General features: G+C 39.9%; 3 protein-coding genes across 3 annotated transcripts; all 3 read right to left on the bottom strand.

The window, feature by feature from the left end:
• Positions 1-318: 318 nt before the first annotated feature.
• On the bottom strand, positions 319-14,559 carry LOTGIDRAFT_236362 (hypothetical protein; the record flags this gene model as incomplete). Its single annotated transcript, XM_009067165.1, has 30 exons — positions 319-606; positions 928-1,230; positions 1,561-1,743; positions 2,668-2,916; positions 3,268-3,439; positions 3,697-3,771; positions 3,821-4,068; positions 4,315-4,408; positions 4,667-4,818; positions 5,142-5,399; positions 5,701-5,801; positions 6,207-6,274; positions 6,532-6,719; positions 6,928-6,978; positions 7,275-7,445; positions 7,673-7,722; positions 7,984-8,114; positions 8,298-8,494; positions 9,392-9,540; positions 9,821-9,936; positions 10,211-10,324; positions 10,678-10,832; positions 11,199-11,378; positions 11,624-11,783; positions 12,080-12,210; positions 12,500-12,638; positions 12,997-13,140; positions 13,648-13,826; positions 14,070-14,211; positions 14,449-14,559. The coding sequence occupies 30 exons, from the start codon at positions 14,557-14,559 to the stop codon at positions 419-421; spliced, it is 4,599 nt and encodes a 1,532-aa protein (XP_009065413.1). The 3' UTR covers positions 319-418.
• A 501-nt stretch (positions 14,560-15,060) lies between these two features.
• On the bottom strand, positions 15,061-17,484 carry LOTGIDRAFT_196834 (hypothetical protein). The gene has a single exon (XM_009067164.1). It carries the CDS (start codon positions 17,255-17,257, stop codon positions 15,770-15,772), a length of 1,488 nt encoding a protein of 495 aa, XP_009065412.1. The 5' UTR covers positions 17,258-17,484; the 3' UTR covers positions 15,061-15,769.
• A 1,494-nt stretch (positions 17,485-18,978) lies between these two features.
• On the bottom strand, positions 18,979-20,147 carry LOTGIDRAFT_78305 (hypothetical protein; the record flags this gene model as incomplete). The annotated part of the gene is made up of 2 exons (XM_009067158.1): positions 18,979-19,110; positions 19,953-20,147. Coding segments are annotated over 2 exons (327 nt in total), but the record flags the coding sequence as incomplete, so codon positions are not given.
• Positions 20,148-21,359: the final 1,212 nt, after the last annotated feature.

Below are 21,359 nucleotides of genomic sequence, written 5' to 3'. Positions count from 1 at the left end.
CAGAAGAAAACTAGGATAATTTATTATTTGGACCTATATGCCTATGCCCTGGAATGATGGATCATTCTATTGCGAACTTTGTGAACTTTGTGGCATTAGGCTGCCTTGAATTAGGCTCATTAATGTGCAATAAATATGTAAATAAACCAACCAGCTTTTCCTTTGAATTGGAAAAAAAATAATGTCTGTTACCTTCCTTGAACTCGACCTTGACCCATACAGCCAAGTAATAAAATGGTAACAAATTTTATTGGAGTTGGAGGAGGGCCAACACCCTTTTCGGTTTTCCTTTAAAGCGTAAAATTAAACATGGGTTTTGAGGTTCGTTACACAATTTAATATTTTATTTATATTACAAATTACAAATTTTACATCCAAGCCATTGACTATTTACACTTTGTCTTTTTCTAGTCTCTGATTATTGAAACTGGACTCCTTCGTTCTCGTTACCCGATTCATATAGGGCGTTAGAAAATGACCGAGCGAATCCTGTTAAACCACTCTCTCTCTTCTTGAAGACAAATACAGCCCCCAGAATCAAGATTCCAATAACGGCTACAGATCCAATTACTATACCAGCTATTGCCCCACCGCCTAAATCCGATCCTGAAAAATGGAAAATGGAGTTTTAAATCCTTAGGCCTACATTAATAAGTCTTGCCGTCGTATATAGAGAAAGCAATATCTAGGCAAGATAATCTGACTGGAAGGGAAGTAACTCTTGTTAACAATTGAGTAATCACGACCACAACATGACACTGCCACAGCAATATCAAGTGACTCTTGTTAAGGGACTTTCCAGATCTAAAATATAACTACCAAGGCAAGTACTCTTATCTGACTGAAAGAAAAGTAACTCTTGTGAAGAAGAGATTAATCCAGACCACAATATGACACTTCCATAGTAATATAAACCAGCCGTCTCACCTGAAGTTTTGCTGGGATTGTTATTGTTGTTATTGTTGTTATTGTTGTTATTGTTGTTACCTTGTTGATGTTGTGGTGTAATTGGTACACCAGTTGGGAATCTAAACGGATGGTTGTTATTGGGAGTAAATGTTTTAAAATTTGCTGGTTGTCTCGTACCAGAATTTGATGTTGGTGGTATAGGGGTTAGTGGTTTACCGGGGGTGATCAGTTTTGGGGTTTGGGGTTGTCCCGATACGGGCATAGGGGTAGGGGTTATCGCTGGCCCAATTGTTGGAAAGGTGTAGGACGAATTGTCATATTCTGAAAAAGATATGAACTTGATTTAAGTCAAATGTCACTATGTATCATAAAAAAGCGAAACGTTTCTCGAAAGATTCCAGATTGAGACTCGAAACGATGGTATTAGGACATTTTCAGGTTTTATGAAGCCAAGCAATGAAGGAAAGCAAACCACAAGACAACTACCTAACCGACCTAACAATCCCATTGAGAAACATTTGAAATTAAATGAATTGAAGTGTTGTTTCTCGCCCTTCTTTTTTGTACTTTATCGAGCTAATGAAATTACACGGTGTCTTTGAGCACCTGATTTGGGCTAATAAGGAAGACGAAAGAAACATTTGAACCTACTCATGGATCTCTGACAGATTGTGCCCATCCAATTGGTACATGGGCAGGCCGTCCATGATCCTTTACTCCAGGATGTCATCATGCCACATAATAATTCCTCGCCACCACTATCGTTTCTCTTTGGTTCCCCTTTATTCCAAAACTCATAGTTCACTGGACTTCCATCCAACCATTTATACGATCCTGAAAAAAACAGGGATGTGATCAGTTGCGATTAGCAAATGTTACCAAGCATTTTCATATTTACATAGTTTTGATTCGAACTTAATAACCGACATTGGTTCAACCACGAAAGATGGGTTCAAAAGGGTGAATGCGCCCAATAGAAAGCTTGGGATAACTTCATACAAAGTTAACTTTCAATTTAAATGAATAGTGACAAGATCGAACCAAGCTTATGGGGTCAAGGGAAGTAACCTACCACCAGGTGCACGACGAGATCCGTACCGAACTAATAGAATAAAGGGAAGTAACCCACCACCAGGAGCATGACGAGATCCTTACTAAACTAATAGAATAAAGGGAAGTAACCCACCACCAGGAGCATGACGAGATCCTTACTAAACTAATAGAATAAAGGGAAGTAACCCACCACCAGGAGTATGACGAGATCCTTACTAAACTAATAGAATAAAGGGAAGTAACCCACCACCAGGAGCATGACGAGATCCTTACTAAACTAATAGAATAAAGGGAAGTAACCCACCACCAGGAGCATGACGAGATCTTTACTAAACTAATAGAATAAAGGGAAGTAACCCACCACCAGGAGCATGACGAGATCCTTACTAAACAAATAGAATAAAGGGAAGTAAGCCACCACCAGGAGCATGACGAGATCCTTACTAAACTAATAGAATAAAGGGAAGTAACCCACCACCAGGAGCACGACGAAATCCTTAATAAACTAATAGAATAAAGGGAAGTAACCCACCACCAGGAGCACGACGAGATCCTAAATAAACTAATAGAATAAAGGGAAGTAACCTATCACCAGGAGCATGACGAGAGATCCTTACTAAACTAATATAATAAATCGAAGTAACTCACCACCAGGAGCACGGCGAGATCCTTACCAACCTAATAGAATAAAGGGAAGTAACTCACCACCAGGAGCACGGCGAGATCCTAACCAAACAGCCCAGCTGCTCTGTTGAGACATGAAGTTGTAGATATACAGGTCGGTGGTATTATCATGAAGACTGATCAACCTAGCATGGTCCTCAGCACAGAATTTCACTGCCATATCAAAAGTTCTGGGTTTATAATCAAAACTATAACAGGCTGTACCGATCTTCTGATAGGATAATCCTGGACACTGACCAGTTCCCGGAGCTGGTGTTACTGGTGGAGTAGCTAAACAATAAAATAAAATATGATGAAGACCTGCTAATATCCAAAGCACCTGTTGGTAGTGTGAGATAGACTCTAATCACGTGGATATGCGTCGAGTCTTCGTTCTGTAGTAAATATTTTGGTTGTCGATTTCTTGCTCTTGTTCAGTGAGTTTGCTTACTCTTCTCATGCCCACATGAGTCCAAAACTTTACCCTCCATCAAATAAACTTTCGTAGCAATGGTGGTTATCAGGCGACGGTGATGATGATGATCACGATGGTGATAATCTCGATGATGATGATGGTCCTGATGATAATGGCTTAAAACAACCGATTAACCCAGGTATTAAGTATTTATCAAAGTTGCTTACCAGTAGTTTTCTTACAGAAATATGGATATTGAGTCGCACATTTATCATCTTTCCAGGAACCGTCAGAGGCGAAAGAGACACACCCAGTTCCAGCTGTAACATTGGGTTGATTATCACCCCAGTTGGTGAAAGTCACTGGCCAGTTGTCGCTCCACGTATACTGACCCTTTCTCTATAGAGATAAAATATATTAGATGTATTTATTATTTTCATCTTATTCCAGGTCCAATGACAATTAACGAAGATTAACAGAAGAAAGCTTTTAAGCCAATTAAGACCACCCCCTCTTTAAAGTATTTATTTCGTCCTAGTTTGAGAGTATCAAACTTTCCCTTTCCCAAAATCCAAATTTCACTTGCCGAAGCTACCAAAATCGTCAACCTATAGCTCCTAATTGGAAGCAGATGACAATCCTTCTAACTAACTTACTGAGCTTTCTTCAGTAGTCAAATCAGGTACAGGAAAGGAGAATCTGAAACTCCATATCATTTCATCGTGTATTCCCTTAAATCGAGATGAAAAGAGTCTTTAAAACAAATTTAGTCATGCTTACACTCTTATCGTTTAATCCTATCCAGAATGGTCCTTTTGTGTTCTCGTTGGCTATCAGGTAAGCGAATGCTTGTTCGTAACGGTTGTTGAGACTGGCAAGATCCGACATTAAAGTCTTACAGGATGTTCGAGCATCATCCCAAGACTTAGGATCTGTCATCAATATCACGCAGTCTTTATTTAGTGGTCTAAATCCTTTATCTACATCACATGACGTCGTTTCCGGTTGAATGGTAGTGATTGAGGCCTCTATAAAAAGAAATCATATCCCATAGACTTTACAGTTCAGGTATTTCGATTAAATTAATACACTCATTCAGGATAAGACAACCTTCTTTAAGTTTAATCCCAATGGTAGAATTGGCCATACAAAACAAATATAAGTCGAGGTTTAACAGGTGCTAAGGCTTTGAAACAAGTCATCTTTAAAATGGAGGCGATCTTGCTTTCGTAATAATAATAGTAATAAGGTACACTATTCTAATCATAACTTACTTTTATAGGTTTGACAAACATAGCCTTTCTTATCTGAACATTTAGCCTGACCCCACTGTCCTGCCCGACCGTGTTCACCAAATACAATTACACACTGGAATGAATTATATATATCAAATATTAACAGGCATATTTATCTAATGTGTGACTGGTATAACTGATATTATAGAGCGGTGTTGCACTGTTGTTGTGTGTACACCGGACATCACCTTACTCTGGTTACATATGTTAGAGAGTGGTTCACTGGTGTACAACAAACAACACCATGGATGTATATTCTAGAGTGTGGTGGTACAACAGACATCACTTGGGTGATCACTCTGGGTTATATTGTACTAAATTAGTAACCTACTTGTTGCCCTTTTCCCTTGTTGCTAGGTTCACCATGTGCCCAGTTAAAATAGGTACTATCCTCGTTATCATCCCAGAACAACGACCCTCTCACGTTAGTCATTCCTAGCCAACTCGTCCACCAAACATTCGGTAACAAGGTCGTTAAAAATGCTGATAATATGAAAATATGTGTAGATAGTACCCGTTATAATGAGAACCAACCGGAAATCGAAATATCGCCATTGATAGGTAGCCAGCCGCAGATCTTGGAGAACAAATTAATGTTCCCATGGCCCACCACCACTGAAGAAAGGTTTTCTTACAAATACACTGATGTAATATAAACGCAATGTACTTTAAAGTCTGGGATCGAGGAAAGAGGTGAACAATCAACACGATAAACGGAAATACACGACCTCCATTCAGTACAGTACCTGACCGTCAATCTGATCTCATAAATTTCATATAAATCCAAACAGTAGAAAAAAACTCACCTCCCTCAAGTGGGTTAGAAATAGCAGCTAAATTGTAACCAGTACCAAGTTTCCTGCAGGCGGCACTGGCATCACTGTAGTTCAGATATTGACGATTGTTTCCATAAACCTTAAAACATTTATTACGATATGCATTGAATCCTGTAGGACAGTACCCTGGTAAAACGACAGGTGCCTGGGTAGGTTGTGTTGTTCCCGATAAACTTCTTTTACAAATAAAGGCCTGTTTCAGATTACAGTGTTCATCATTCCATTTACCTACAATTACAAACATAAATAGGGTATTTAGTCAGGGGTGGACTGAGGGGTCGTATCAAAAGCTTTAATGAACTTGGGTCGTACCTACGAGGTACCAGTCCGAGTTTTTTTTTGACATTTTTTTTCTTTACAATTACATTATATTATTGAGTCTAGGTGGGGTTGGTTTCGGGTGGGGCAAGAAGCAACCCTCGACATCTTTATGTGGCTCTGAGAAACCCATTCGTCCGATGTCCAAGAGCTGCTGCAGACAGTGGCACATTTTATAGATATATCCTTCAAGCAATAAATAGACTCTTACCATTCTTTACAAACATATCAACACAGGCCTCGAGACCCAGATAATCATTCGGTTCATTCAGATTCCAGTTGATGTATTTAAACGGTGTGGAATCAGACCATCTGCAAAATATAGCCATGGCTTACAAATCAAAAGCTATGACGACTATCTGATGGGGATGTCGAGTTGTCAATACCAAAATACATCGTAGCTAATGTAGCTATATAAACTCGCTGAAAAGGATGCCGAGTTGGCAAACCATATCCTAAGCTTCGTGGACTTAATACAACAGCTTATATCATACGGTCATCTATATAGTGGTCTATTAGCTAGTGGTCTAGGACGATACCCGGTTTCCCAATGACAAAGATGTAAGTCAAGACGTGGAGAAGGCGGAATGGGTTAGACAAGTGAGAACACGTGTGCTACTAGCTATACAGGTTAAGATTCTCTAGATATTTGGAAATCGAATTCCATACAAAATCGTATATCATTTTTCAGATTGATTAAGATTTCGACATACTTACTGAGGACCTTTATCAGGATTGAGCTCATTCAGGCCGATCCACACAGAGTAGGACGTAATATTAACAATCTGAAACCAAATAAAATGAAATAAACCAGAATTTAAAAGGGGTTTTCCTGCTTTAAGATGATGATGATGATGATGATGATGATGAAATAAAATTCTAAATATCTGAAGATTGACGTATGATGTAAGGAAAAAAGAAAGATTTTTAGTTACAATTTGCCAAGAGCCTATTTCCTGGTCCCAAAATTACCGACACCCCAGTTCTATGATCCAGGTGAGCGCCACCAATATACGTAAAACTAAAAAGATTGCGAGGTTACCTGAGACCATAAGAAGAGGTTTTCCTGTTCAGTTGAAATGGACGATAGTTCTGCTGACTGTTGTCGACAAAAGTCTCGAGCACCCCGCCAAGATCTTGCTGTATCTCCCGCACCATCGACAACAAGGTAACAATTTCCATTGTATGATTTCCACGTGTCATCCAGTCCTATTGGTGAGCAACTTCCGGCTGAAATATATTGGTATCGGATTGGATATTTTAGATCATTATAAGGTTACCCCAGGAAGGAACTCCGACATTTATCTTTCCAAATCACTCACAAACCTCACATGCCATAAGTTAAGACAGGAAATTTCTAGCAAGTTCCTTATGTACCAGTGTGTAGAGGGGTGGAATGGAGTAACTGATGTAGATTGAGAAAGAGTGCGGTACTTACCTGGACCAGGAGTTGGTGGCTTCACCGTAGTAACTGGCTGGAGTGTCACGCCTGTTAAAATGAATAAAAAATGATTTTGGATCCATTCAAACAAGTTAAATGGAGAAAGTTCAATAAAAACATTACTGTGGGATCGGTCGAACATCACCAACGACCTGGACAAGGACATCTGCATCATTCTGAATCCAGAACTTCCACGGGCTTCAACCATCTTCATTAGCCGAATCAAGTGCAGAAATGTAGGTCGTAAAACTCCATTTCATTTCATTTAAGTGCTTCTTAGAGTCAGCTGGGTGTCGACTTTCATCCCCAATCACTAATAACTGTAGAAGTCTTAAGCAACTTACCTTTCCTGACACCACATATCCAGTTCCTGAGGACTGAACAAGCTTGATCATTGAACTTTCCAGTAGTAGTTCGAACCTCCACACAATTCTCAGCCGTACCCTGATAGTTATTAGGTTCGTTCGTGGCCCAGGCTGTTAAATCTGCAGCGGTACCGCCAGAATTCACATATCCTGAAAGTTTACCTAAACCATTAACAAATATGCAATTCCTTTCAAATGAAACAAAATGTCTAGACAAAAACTCAAGAAGTTAGATATGTAAGAGACAAAGAATAACGGACTTATCAGAGCCTTGAATTATGTAGAGACAGGTGAGGCAGCTGCCTTTTGACAGAGGGATCAAAATAAAGATCACCCAGACTCCCGTATCACGGCCTCCCCTAAAAATTGTAACGTACCTTTTCCTTCCAGGTCGTTCAGTCCAATCCAGAAATGATCATTGCCGGTGCTAAAAATATATATTACTTTATCTATATATATTTTTTATTTCACTTAGAAAGGCGTATGATAAACAAAGCCTTCATTCAAGGCTTCTAAGGCCTATCCAAGGGATGTAACTCTTGCTTACAAGGGACTAATCCAGACCGCAATACGATATTATGAGCTGTGAGTCGTAACTCTATATATACGGCTCTGAGTGAACCTATCATTGTATTACATTATCAACCACCAGCCCAACAATGAGAAGGAAAATATCAACTATTCTTACGATAGAGAGGATGTATAAAGGGCATCGAGATCAGATTGATTGTGAAAACTGGCCAATTGAGCTCCTTTCTGTTGACAGTCGATCTGAGCGTCACCCCAGGTTCTCTGTAGATTAAACTTCACGTTGTTCACCTGAAATGATTCAATCATGTTATATAACTAGCTGAGTGTTATGCTTTATATTTTAATCATTGGGTGAATTGGGGTAGTGGTCTAACAGGCAATAACCCCTAAAATAATAAGTTGAAAGTGGAAACGCTCCAATGCTCCAACCGCAGCCCATCCCGGTAGAAACGACACTGATGTGAGACTTACCTGATAGCACCAAATGCTCACAGCCGTCCAACCATCCGGACAAGGTAAAGAAGCATCAGGTGTTGTCACTGGTGGAAGAGTTGTCACCCCCTTCTTCAGCTTCTCGCACACAGCGCTGGCTTTAGTGGTACAGTTCATATTGAACCACAGACCAGCTGTTTGACCAGTCCCAACACTCACACATTGACCTTTTTGGTCTAGAAAATGGGAAATATAGAATATTTCAAGGGCTAAATGAATTATAGGAAAAACCGACATGAACCATTTCAAATCACAATCTTTTAGTCATGGATCTTACAAAATCAATATGGTATCCATAAAGATAGTCCAATAGCCATCCTGGATCATTCAAGATGATACAATCAATGAGGTAGCCATGAAGGTATCCAACAGCCATCCTGGATCATTCAAGATGATACAATCAATGAGGTAGCCATGAAGGTATCCAATAGCCATCCTGGATCATTCAAGATGATACAATCAATGAGGTAGCCATGAAGGTATTCAATGGCCACCCTGGATCATTCAAGATGATACAATCAATGAGGTAGCCATGAAGGTATCCAATAGCCATCCTGGATCATTCAAGATGATACAATCAATGAGGTAGCCATGAAGGTATCCAATAGCCATGCTGGATCATTCAAGATGATACAATCAATGAGGTAGCCATGAAGGTATCCAATAGCCATGCTGGATCATTCAAGATGATACAATCAATGAGGTAGCCATGAAGGTATTCAATGGCCACCCTGGATCATTCAAGATGATACAATGAATGAGGTAGACGTGAAATGAGTCCATTAGCTATCCTGAGCAATTAGTTTAACATAAACTGGAAGAACTCATATCAAAGAATAAATGTATGTGCTTTTCAAACTTGCAACACCCCGACGAGAAGAGCTACCAGAATGAGGGAAAGACCAGAACTTCTTGTCATTGAATTTTTATTTAATTTCCCGTAGATGTGACGACGTAATAATATATGATGGTTAAGTGGAACGTTTTGGCTCATGTAATGTTGGGAGCATTTGGACTCTCTAAAACCGCCCAGCATACTTCAGTGTGTTATTGATAAATATTGGGTCACTCACCGGGTTTATGTCGAGCCCAGTTAGTCAGGGGTATCCGTGAACCACCATCAGCGAATATGTACGTCCCTCCAACATCCGAATCCGTCACGTCCGTCCAATAATAATCTTTCAATGAACCCATCTTACTGGAGATGTAGGCTTGCTCATACCTGTCAAGAGATGGTGAACAAAAATAATAACTGGCATTCGTATTATACTACAACTGACGTGTTTGATGGATGGAGAACGGGGGGACTTGAAATAGGAACATACCACAACACTTTCAATTCATGGTGAAGAACAAATTCCGAATTGTCATTCATAATTGATGAGGTTGATTATGTCATTTCAAACTTCAAGCAAGGATACAATTCTTTGCTGGTTTGGGGGAACAGGATGACAATGTTCGAGATGGGAAGAGATGTGAGCCAGTGGGAAGACTAGACCTACTTGTCTGATATTTGTAGCAGCGTTCCACCATTAGATCTACAAACTCTAGCGGCAGCTGACCAAGTTCTCGGTTCAAATACATACAGATAACAGGAATTCTCATAACCATCCCAACCCTAAAAACAGAGCTTCTATTGCATTGTCCATTTATTCTAAGAATCAGCTGTCAAATCAAATATGGTACAGGTAAGCGTTATAATGTCTTGACTGCAATAGCAACCTTTCTTGCATTGTGGATACAAGAAAAGTGGCTATTACAGTCAAGACATTATGAAGTGGAGGGAGACCAACTGGAAAGGATCCATGTGAACCTAAGTTGTTACCATTAAATGGTTGTTTCGTTCCTTTCTTACATTGTATGTTATTCTAGATTGAAGATGTCATCCTTACCTGGTCGCAACCAGGAATCAGAGGCGACTGAGTCAGAAGATCTGAGGGCTGCTTCTCCATCTCACAGATATAATTCCTCCTGATGTCACAGCGTTCATCTTGCCACCCTCCTGTCTACAATAAAACATCAAATCATCGTCGTTCAAACCGCACTTATCCATAAATAGAATTATGTTCTTGTATCGAACTAGAAATCTGGCCTAACTCAGTTCTTTAGATGTGATATACGGATGTGATATCGTTAACTGGCCCTACCCAATTCCCGAGACTTGATACAAACAGTGATGATATCACATCTGTCTTGAGAAACTGGGAAGGTACAGAGCAGCCAGGTAAGTTCGGTCTGTTGAAAAGACGATGCAGATTGTATGGATTATATCGCCGATCATATAAACAATCAACGTGAATAGATAATTACGGTGCTCTCACATCAATCAACTAGGCGAAACATACTGACTTCACAGTACCTTATAAGTTAACAATACACAGTCCTCCTGTGTACCAGACGGGTTGGCTGGTTGTGCCAGGTTCCAGTTGGTGTATAGAACCTCTTCATCATTCGACCACTCAAAATACATTTCAGTTTGCAGATCATTAAAGCCTATCCATACATCAGCTCGTACTGTAAATAACGGTGAGTCAAGATGTTTATCAAGTTAATTCAGACCGATATCAGGGCCAAGGGTGAACAATTTTGACGGATGGCGTTTTAGGGGTCCGGTTATAGTCGCGCCATTGAGATACAAGCTATGTGATGATGGATCAATTGAACATAATTTACCTTTCTAACCAGATCTCAGCTCTATGGGTCGGTCTGTATCAATCTAGCTGGCAAATTGTAAGAAGATAGCAGTGAACCACCATTGATCTGAACTCTCGTGTCCAATTGACTGGCAGCTTTAACAATAACCAAGTGGCTCCCCAAGAATTTATTGTGGTGTTCTCGGATTATTCGTACACCAGTAAGTAACCATTGATTAACACTTACCGTCAGCCAGTAAACTCATGACAAAGTCCTGCTCATGTTGATCAGCTATAGAAACTAATTCAGATCCGGAGGCCTGACAGAAAGTCCTGGCATCTTTCCACGTCTGTTTGTCCTGGTAGGTGATGTAACATCTGTCATTGTAGCTCATCCACCCATCAGCGCACACTCGAGTAGCAGACGCTGGAATAAAGGGGGGATTTGATAAACCCTGGGCCCCGATATGATAGAGGATCCGTCCCTTTATTGGAGCTTATTGCGTAAAAGGCTGTATTAGTTTAAAATACAGAGGCAAGCATGCCCAAGCGTTAAAGCTGTGAGCTCCGAAATTAGAAATTATAATAAGGTGCAAATAATGGAATATTAAAATAGATTACAGTAGGAAGTAAAACTCCTTATTATTTCCATAATCAATCAATAAAACTCACTTAAACCAGTGGTGTAGACAAGATTGTCTGATTTTCCACCACACTGAAGCTTAGCTCTGTTAGTACAGGGTAAGGAACAGTTTAACCCTGCACCATATTTACCATAACTATTACCACAATAACAATAATCTCTGTTCTGTAGACCAGCGTAGTAGTAACCCTGATTTCACATAAATAGAAATTGAGTTATTAATGGCATGTAAGAATTAATTTGTTGTGGTCTTACGAAATCCAACGGGGGGTAATTCACCTCTTTCTCTAGAGAACGCTGTCGTCTTTTACTTTGGCGCCTTAAAGGTATGTACCTTTTCTTACGAAACAATATATGGTACCTTTTGATCACATTTTCCAACAATATATTGATATGAAGCAGGCCTTGACCTTCGGTGTCCGTTCAGGATTATTGATATTCTATAGATAAAAGATTGTCCACCGAGATTTGAATGTAAATTATACCTTTAGATAGCAATGGTGGATACACATTGGAGGCCACATTCCAGCCTCGGGATCTGATATAGCTTCATAAGGTAAATCTCTGTCTGCGGCTCGGTCTGCATAGCAACCAACTTTATAGTTCGACTGGGGACCTACAGATGGAAAAATAATGTATTCAAACAAAGCGTTAAAAGAATCCAGGCAATATGGCATCACCGGCGTTGATGCACAATGCAAAAGAAAAGGTCCGATGTGAAGGGGTCTCATTCTAAGCCACATATAGCTGATTAGCTGAGGGTATACGCTTTTTGGGCGCCATAAACACAGCATTCAAGAAAATATCAAAATAAGAAAAAAAACAACATATAGCTGACATGTTAGAAAATGCTCATTGTTAAATTCCCACCCCGTTTAATCTGTTGCTCACCAGTTTATACTTACCGGGACATCCATACACCTCCCATCTCAAAGCAATTCGTTTCTCCCAACTGACAGGCCAGAGTTGAATATAGCCGGCCATGACAGGGGCTTTTAGATATTGTTTCCTAACAGACCCTGCATCATAATTACCATCAAATACCTGAAAGTGAAGTGTCGTATCTAAGGAATGGAAGATTAATAAGCACCATCATCCTGTTTTAATCAGAAATTTTAGTAAAATAAAATGAAAAAGGTAAAATTCCCCGTTATTTTATTTATCAAAATCTGTGATAATTTTCCCTACTACTGCATCTGTTATGAGGACGGAGAAAGCAGTGTGCAATGAGGGCAATTTGCATATGGGAGTTGCTTCTGTCATTGGTTTTTAAACGTGCACAGTATATGGCACACCAGGCCTCTGTTTATTGCTCGATCCGAACAACTACCTTACCATGTCAACCCTCCGACCTGCACCCCTGACAGAGTGGAACGACTTACGACGAATGAATGCGACTTACCGTAACATTAGATCCTGTATAATAGGGATAAAATGTAACACCATCTGTTGAAACAGCCAGAGTGAACGATCTGACGAACTCGTTTCTCTCTTTCCTTCCCTGAGTCGCTATGGCCACAACTTGTACTGTCGCTCCTAGATCCACCTGGAAATTATAACAAATCCTTGAAATTATACCTGGCTGATACAGTGACAAGCTTTAACATCATTCCAATCCTTTGTACCAAGCAATCTACTAGCTAGTTGGACACGATAGTTAGGTATTGCTCTAGTCCCATTCTAACCACAGAAAACTGCCATCGTACTAAGCAATCTGTTAGCTATAGTTGGACACGATAGTTAGTTATGCTCTGGTCCCATTCTGACCACAGAAAACTGCCATCGTACTAAGCAATCTGTTAGCTATAGTTGGACACGATAGTTAGTTATGCTCTGGTCCCATTCTGACCACAGAAAACTACCACCCAAAGTTAATTGTATTGAAAGGAAACTCACTTTCGTATTTGTATAGCCAAAGGATTGTAAAGTGGTTTTCTAAACTCTTTATGTGTATCGCTTAGTTTAAGCGGAAGAACCACAGACGTCTGACTGAAAATTAGAATGGTGCAAATCGATGTTAGAAGAAAACCTGTTCACAATCCCTTTAACTCACCTGAATATACTGTTTATTATCGTTAAACTCGGCCAACCATCCACCAGAAAAATCACCAGAAGCTTGTAGGTTCAATCTGGATCTCATCGGACCATGATCATTATCGTACTGTGAAGAAGCTGACAGCTGTTCGTCTGCTATTTTATGGTCGCCTGATATCAGAGGAATATCTTGACACTCTGTAGAAATGAAAAATTACTGAAAATGACTTGGAAGATATGCACAATTTCCTAAAATAGAAAGTGAAAATTTAGAGTGACAGGCTCAATAGGAGAGTGGTATAATGCTAGAATTCGTGACACTCTTGACAAAACATTGAGAAAATTGGTGAAAATTTCCACGAGTGACAAGCAGTATCGAGTGCTGTATATTAATAACAGTGCAGTGTAAATCAGAGAGCAGAAATAAAAAGGGACTATTACCAATGGCACAAACTAAAACGTCAAAACGGAGAGCAACAGCTTTATAAATTGTAGTCGGCATGATTCGAATCTTCTTGGCTTGGATGTAAGACTTGAACATATTGGTCACTTTGTCCACAGAATTTCGGTTGGCTCGGAAAACCTGAAAAAAACACATTCAGTTGGATCCAGAAATTTGAGCCGCTTCGACCTGAAGCTTGATCTTGACCAAGCTAATCCGAAACTTGCTGATGTTTTATAGCTATGTCACAAATAACTAAACGTTTAAAAATTGCAGACGATTACAACTATGTAAAGCCGAATTATGAGGCACGTCCTTCAGTTTAAAATGTCTGATGGATTGAACGATTTCTTATATCTAAATATAAATATTACACACCTTTTCGACTCCAAACGGTTCTTGGTAAACCTTAAACTTGTCTGTGCTTTCATCCTCTAGGTAGGCTACTTTATACCCGGTTACCCATTCTCGAGCGTCTGGGTTACCCATCGTGGTAATCCCTCGGATCAACTTGATGTTGTTCAGAGTGACCTGTTGATACAAATCTAGGTTAAATACCGGCTTTATCTAGACCATTGAATCACAATCCAGAGAACTAGTACCCAAGGTTACCTGCAAGCAACCCAGGCGGTATCTTGCTAGTATTCCCATAGACAGATACAGTGGGGTAGGTAAAAAGGTGAATTACATATAGGAAAACCTCGATGATATCTCAACTTACTTCGCAGTGTCCGATAGGTACGAGGTAAGGATGAGGTGAGTTTTCTCGGATAAAATAAGCAGTTTTTACAATAATTTAGTGAAATTGCATGAATCCTATACGTCTGACTGAAGATTGGAACGGTTATCAATATCCCATAACATTTCTACTCGCAATGAATGGAGTTTTACACGCAAATTCTTGGTGACAGTTCGCTTTTAAAGTCTCTTTGAACCATCACAAAATGGGGGTTAATTAAAATTTGTACGTGTGCATAATAAGGTCAGAATATACATATATATATTTATTGCATCTCTAATTATCAAACGGTTTATTACAAAAATGATAAAAATCAATAAAAAAAAATGTAAAAGCATTCCTTTAATTTCATCGGATAAAACACGATTAAAAGCCATAAAAACACAAGTTTTCGCTTGACTATCTTACATTAAAAGTTTTCTTCGAGCAGTTGTACAGTTTCTGACGTAAAGTTACGTTTGTTTTTTCTTAAATATAGCATTTTATCAATTATCAATCTCACAAAAGGAGGCCAAAACAATTCATTGGCTAACGATAAAAAAGACCTCTAGTTGATTATGAACTCAATGGATTTCGTATCGTATTAAAAACAAAAGCGAGTTATTCCAAGCGTTGATCAAAGTGAAAAGTCGAACGTCACTGCTAAACACGATAAAACAGAACATAGCTCAGTGGATGAAGAGACTGATAAAAATTTGTTTTAGTTTGTATTCACTAGGGGAACTAAAGTTGGTAGTGTTTCTTCTCTTTCCCACTTCTACTTTCTCGCTGACTGGAGAGCGTCACATTCCGAACATTTTTGTCATAATATAACATACAAGAGTTACGACTTCATGCTTCTTGATAGGACTAGGAGTTGAGTTAAGGTTTCTAATCTAAACTTCAGTGACAATTAGCTCTTTTTGGATTTCTGCATTTGTCCATTCACATTTCCATGGCTGAAAGAATAGTCGTCAACTTCTACATTCCCATAGCTGATAGAATGGTCGTCAAGGACATTATAACAGTGAAAAACAAAAACAAAATGAAGAAAATCCTGTCCATGACCAGAGCCACTAGCTGCCATTCTCCCGTCATTTCTTCATCCGCCGCTTTATCCTGCAGATTAGAATTCACGGCTCTAAGAATCAAAAGCTGATCCTTCATGACGTCGATCATAGCCTGAGTTGGAGATTCTATCGAAGGGACGATTTGTTTCACGTGATTGTTATTCCCATTTTTGATGTTTTTAGTCTTTTCTCCACTCAGTTCATCCTCAACAAACGCTTTGTTGTCTAGGCCATTCTTTTCACATAAAAACTTCTTTTTGTAGAGTTTTTGGACTGGGTTGACGCGGTTGTCAGAATTGTACAGGAAAACCAATCGAGCCAGCCAGTTCAGTACCACCGTTTTTACCACACGTGGAACCTGTTTTCCCAGTTGACCCCGGAAGTTAATGTTTAAAACTAAAACAGTTATTACCAATGAAGCAAACACCATAATCATCGAACAAGAAAAGAACACTCCGATGTACGGAATTTGCGCAGACGACGGTAAAGAGTCGGAGACTATTTGTGCGTATACCGCAAGAGCTAACAGCACTGTAATTTCTAGACCGATCTTCTCACCTGAGTCGACCGGTAAAATGAAACCCAGCAAAGCGATAGCGGAAATAAGAATACAAGGGAATATTATGTTGACGACGTATGAGACAGGTTTCCTGGCAATTTGAATATAAAAGGTCACGTCTGGGTAGGGTTCCGGACAACACTGGTACATTAGTTCATGCCGAACGCTGTTTGCACTGACTAAATCCCATTCCACATTCTTCTTAAACGACCCGACATCCGCTCCGTCCGTCATGTTCACTACATTCACGTCGAATCCATGAAAAGACCAGGAACCGAATTTCAAAGGACAAACTTGAGTGTCAAAAGGGAAATACAAAGGATCTATGGTGCACAAGCTGTGTAGAACAGTAGGAAAATTGTAGTGTACGGTTCCGTCTGCGTGGACGGTTGGTCGGTAATCCGATAAACCGGGTAAACCGCCTTCACTTTCTTGGTTGTTGTCGTACAGTGTAATATCTGGGGACCAGATCTTGTCGTGAGGTAGGGTCAGAGAGTTTATTCCACCGTATTGGTCGGGATCCCATCGTAACTGACAATCCGTCCACGACAAACGTATCCAAGCGTTCAGATTCATTACCTGCTCTCGTTCGTTCACGTCCATAATTTGACGGATGGCTATTCCGACGTTAACATCGACCGGTCCGTCAAGTCCGTAACATTTTGGAATCACTCCTTGATAGTAATTTTCAAACAATTCAGCTAGTAACAAAGACTGATTGGACGTACCGTAATTCCCAGTGTACGGTAGAGCTGATCCGGAAGTTCTCACCACGACTTTTGCGGCCTTCGCTGTTGCAACGCAGTGAAAAAATATCAACAGACCAAAAAACTGCATCATTGTGGAACCCGTGTTGCCAGATATCAGACTCGGTTGTACAACAATCACCAGTTTTTCGTTCTGTTAAAAATCCAGATGCTATTATAGACACTTCAATTCCAAGTGAACACACTTGGTTACATATAGGTCACTTTTCCTTTCGGTGATAAAAAACCACAGTAAACTTAAGGATGATTCTCAACAAACCACAAAACTTTTATCCAAATTTTCTTCGATGTGGATGCCTTCACTGTCAGTTACAAACTGAGATAACAAATTTGATAACTATGTGTCGTTGACAACAAGCCAGTCCAATGAGAGGTGTTCAGTTGCACGGTTGAATAAGAGCCTATTACGCATTATATCGCTACCCAGCCTAACACGCCCGACTTCATCTCAACAATGGTCAAGCTTTTATGACAGTGGTCAAGGCTTCAAGGTTGATTGGTTATTAATGACACAACAGGAGAGAAGCATTGTTCACGTTTATATAATCCATGGAAGGCAGGTCAGTCTCAACCTTGCACAAGTATACTGACTACTGCTCTTCTTTAAGAGACGCTGTCGCCATTATCGGGGGTTGAATCTTGGATTATGTCAATAATCTGAAGAACTAGAACTAATCGCGTAATTTCTCAAAAATACCCCAAACCATAAATTTCACTTTCTATTTCTAAATATGCCTTTTCTATATATGTATGAGTCTCAAGAAAATACGAATCTTTTTAACTTTCAAACGTGGATAATTCTACATATACATCGATTTGAAGGTTCAAATTTCGAAGGTGAGCTGTGAACACTATTACTGAATAACTTTACTAGAAAAGTCCCGTTTCTGAGACTGGGATACGAATGGTATAACGGATGGCGAATATGTCCCTTTAAAAGAATGAACCATTCCAAATTTCGTGCTTAGAAGGGTGACCCTTTTCTGTGGTCAGATTGAAATTGGTAGGAGTTCTACGTTTCATTTGTGCTGCTCCTGTATATCTTTAAATATATGTTTGACTCAAACTAAGATCTCGGTGGATTAAAGTTCAAAATGAAACCATCAGTTGAGCGATGTGGAGGAATCTCAACTATTTGACTCGACAGGTGAATCAATGCATACATCATCACATAGCAAAAATATAGGAACATTTTTAATTTCATCGGCCGCAATCTTTTTAGGACAGAGGGGGCACCGATCCGAAACTGGAGATCTTACCTCTATATAACTCTTGGTATCTGCTTTGTTTGGTTTCCAGCAAGCCATCGGTTCGTTAGGATCAATCGGCACCAGTCGGGAATGTTCGTGACTGTGTTGAGGATCAATAAAACTCGACGCGTTATAGCCGCCATCTTGAACAATGAGCGGACCACTGAGAGCATATTCCGAATCACAGTCCTCTGAAATAGAGACACAAAATCATTAAAAATGTAACAAATAATTACGTATTAGAACTCCGAGTTGACCAACCCAAATACCAAGATATATCTGAGATCATCCGTATAATTTAATTTTGAAGGCAGATGGTTTCTGCTACCCCCAAAGCCAAGTGGAATTGCTTAGTCAGTATCGATTGAATAGACGAATGCTAGGCGATTTAGTACCGTAGGTTTGGATGTTCCTCAAGATATGAATAATTCTGATTCGCCCCGGTGTCGGCTTTCAACTCCCATCACCTCGCAGAATTGTGCAGTCCGACGCATGAATCCGACCACCGAGGACGAGAAATGTACACGTACTGACCTTCCATACAGCCTAAAATCTCCCATTTCAAAGCTATACCACTATGCCAAGCTACAGGATTGAGTCGGATGGATTTAGCTTCTATAGGAAAAGCTAATGTGTTGGTTATGCTGGATCGTCCGTTTTTATTGGCACTGAAAATCTGAAGAAAAAATGTAGTGGAGAATTTAAGTAAACACGTTTCAACAGTGGCGGCTCCAGTGGGGGGTAAAGAAAGGTTAACTTGCTCCTTAGAAAAATGGTTTGCACTGTGTTTTTACGATTAATATTGTCATCATCAGTGAATATGGTATACTACTCCTTGGTTTTATTACACGCAACAATTCATTTACATTGTCGCTAAAGGATTAACGTAAACGCAGTATCTGAACAGGTAGGATAACGACTTCCTAGTATATCGGTTTCTGATCAATAAATTGCGCAATATTTTTACAGTGTAACATTTTAAACAATATCATTTCAAGTTAGATATTAACTATAGTATTTGAATAACCCAGGGCCAAACACTTTATACCTTGACCTTTGACCTTGAATTAATACAATTACATGGAAATAAAACTCGCATTACTTCATTGCCCTAACAGATTAGTAACAACTACAGTGTTAACAGCAAAGGTTGTGGGGAATACCACCCCAGGCTGTCTTATTTCACAGGAAAGAATTAACCCGAATCTTGGCGATGGTTCTTAGCTGTATGACTTGCTGACGTTTACTAGCCTCTTGATTCACATTTAACGAGGTAGATTCTACCCCACAGAAACTTTCAGCAATCCGTGTATTTAGTCTACATAGTGATAGAAAGTCAGATCCCAATTCGATTTGGGGCACGGGGCCGTAGAAATTAAATAATTAGATCACAGTGTCGTAGCGTAATGGGTACAACAAGAAAACTTTAAGAGTGACATTTTTCAATATGTATTCCCCCACCCCTCAACCCTATCATGCATCATTTTAACTTGGATTACGCTACGGGCATGCACTCACCTTGTCGGTGCCCGGGGGGTCTTGGTAGGTATACCAGGGTGATAGCATGTCCAGCTGATATTGAAGCTTGTATTGTGTGACCCACTGGGTATTATCGGGTCGTCCCATGGTTGATATAGCTTTGACTATCATGATGGTGTAAAAATTGGCTGTTATTGTTTGTAGGATGTCGTTTCTTAACGGAGACCACCAGCCTGTAGAATATAATTTTTGATCAATTCAGGGATATGTACTTGTTTCCATGTTCCTGCAAGGGCGTAAAAATGAAATGAATGGAGTTTTACGTCCTACTTTTCTGCACCTTGTGGGCTAATGAAGACGGGCAACGCCATGCAGGTTGCGATGAGGGAAATTTTGCCAGGACAGCGGCATTAGCCTGCTCTTTTTCGATTTCCAACTGTCGAGGGATCTTTAACGTGCACAGCCTGTAGCACACGGGGCCTCGGTTTATTGTCCCATCCGAACGACTAGACGCTTTTTCAATGTCAGCCCCTCTTACCTGCATCACTGACAGGGGGAAACCGGGTTGAAAAATCCGAAGGTATTATCTCGACCTGTGCCGGGATTGAACCCTGGACCTTCAGGTTAGCGAGCAAGCGTCTAACTCACTGAGCCACCGCGGCTCCCCCTGCAAGGGCGTAGACTTAAGTTTTGTGTAGTGGGGTCGTTGGGGCTTTGGGGGGCTTTTACCATCAGGAGTTATATTTCAACTAGCCGCCTCCATTGTCCAACGATGACAAGTAGTATTGTATCCATTACTTTCTAGTTTGTTATCAGTTCCAGAGAAACTACTCCTGAATTCTGAAAGTTATCAAGTAAGTTACCAAGCACCTATTACGGCCCTACCTTTATTGCTGCGTGTGATCCTGGAACTGCTGGCACCATTCAATCCTCCTGCCGACGAGGAAGCCGTGATTCGTTCATCTGGTAAGCTGATGGTACCAGACAATATGGCCGTAGGTTTACATGTTTCTGGAAATAAATGAGTACTTTTACAATAACTAAGAATGAGAGACTTTTCTAAAGATGTAGATATCAAAATTTCACTTCATAGCATTTATCTCGTTTTGATTGGAATTCAGATCTAAACATGAACATAAGATGCATAACAATTTCGTCAGATCATAGACGGCAAATGAAGTCACTTGTATCACAAATACGAAACGACACATTCAAATTTGCACCTTAATAAGACAGTATTTATCCACACTTACTTTGTAATGAAGGCAAGGCTGTTGTGGTGGTTGCACCCTTTACTTTATAAGCTGAAATAATTTGGTAAAAAACTGATCATACGCCTGCCGTGTTTCAAATATATAATCCATCATCAGACCAACTGGTGTGGCAATGTGGTTCGCTATTTTTTGCGGGTTCAATCGTACCTTTGTCCAAGATTTAACATTTAGA

The sequence above is a fragment of the Lottia gigantea genome, assembly GCF_000327385.1.
Source record: "Lottia gigantea unplaced genomic scaffold LOTGIsca_80, whole genome shotgun sequence".
NCBI lineage: Eukaryota > Metazoa > Mollusca > Gastropoda > Lottiidae > Lottia > Lottia gigantea.
This window is presented reverse-complemented; position numbering and strand designations above follow the sequence as displayed.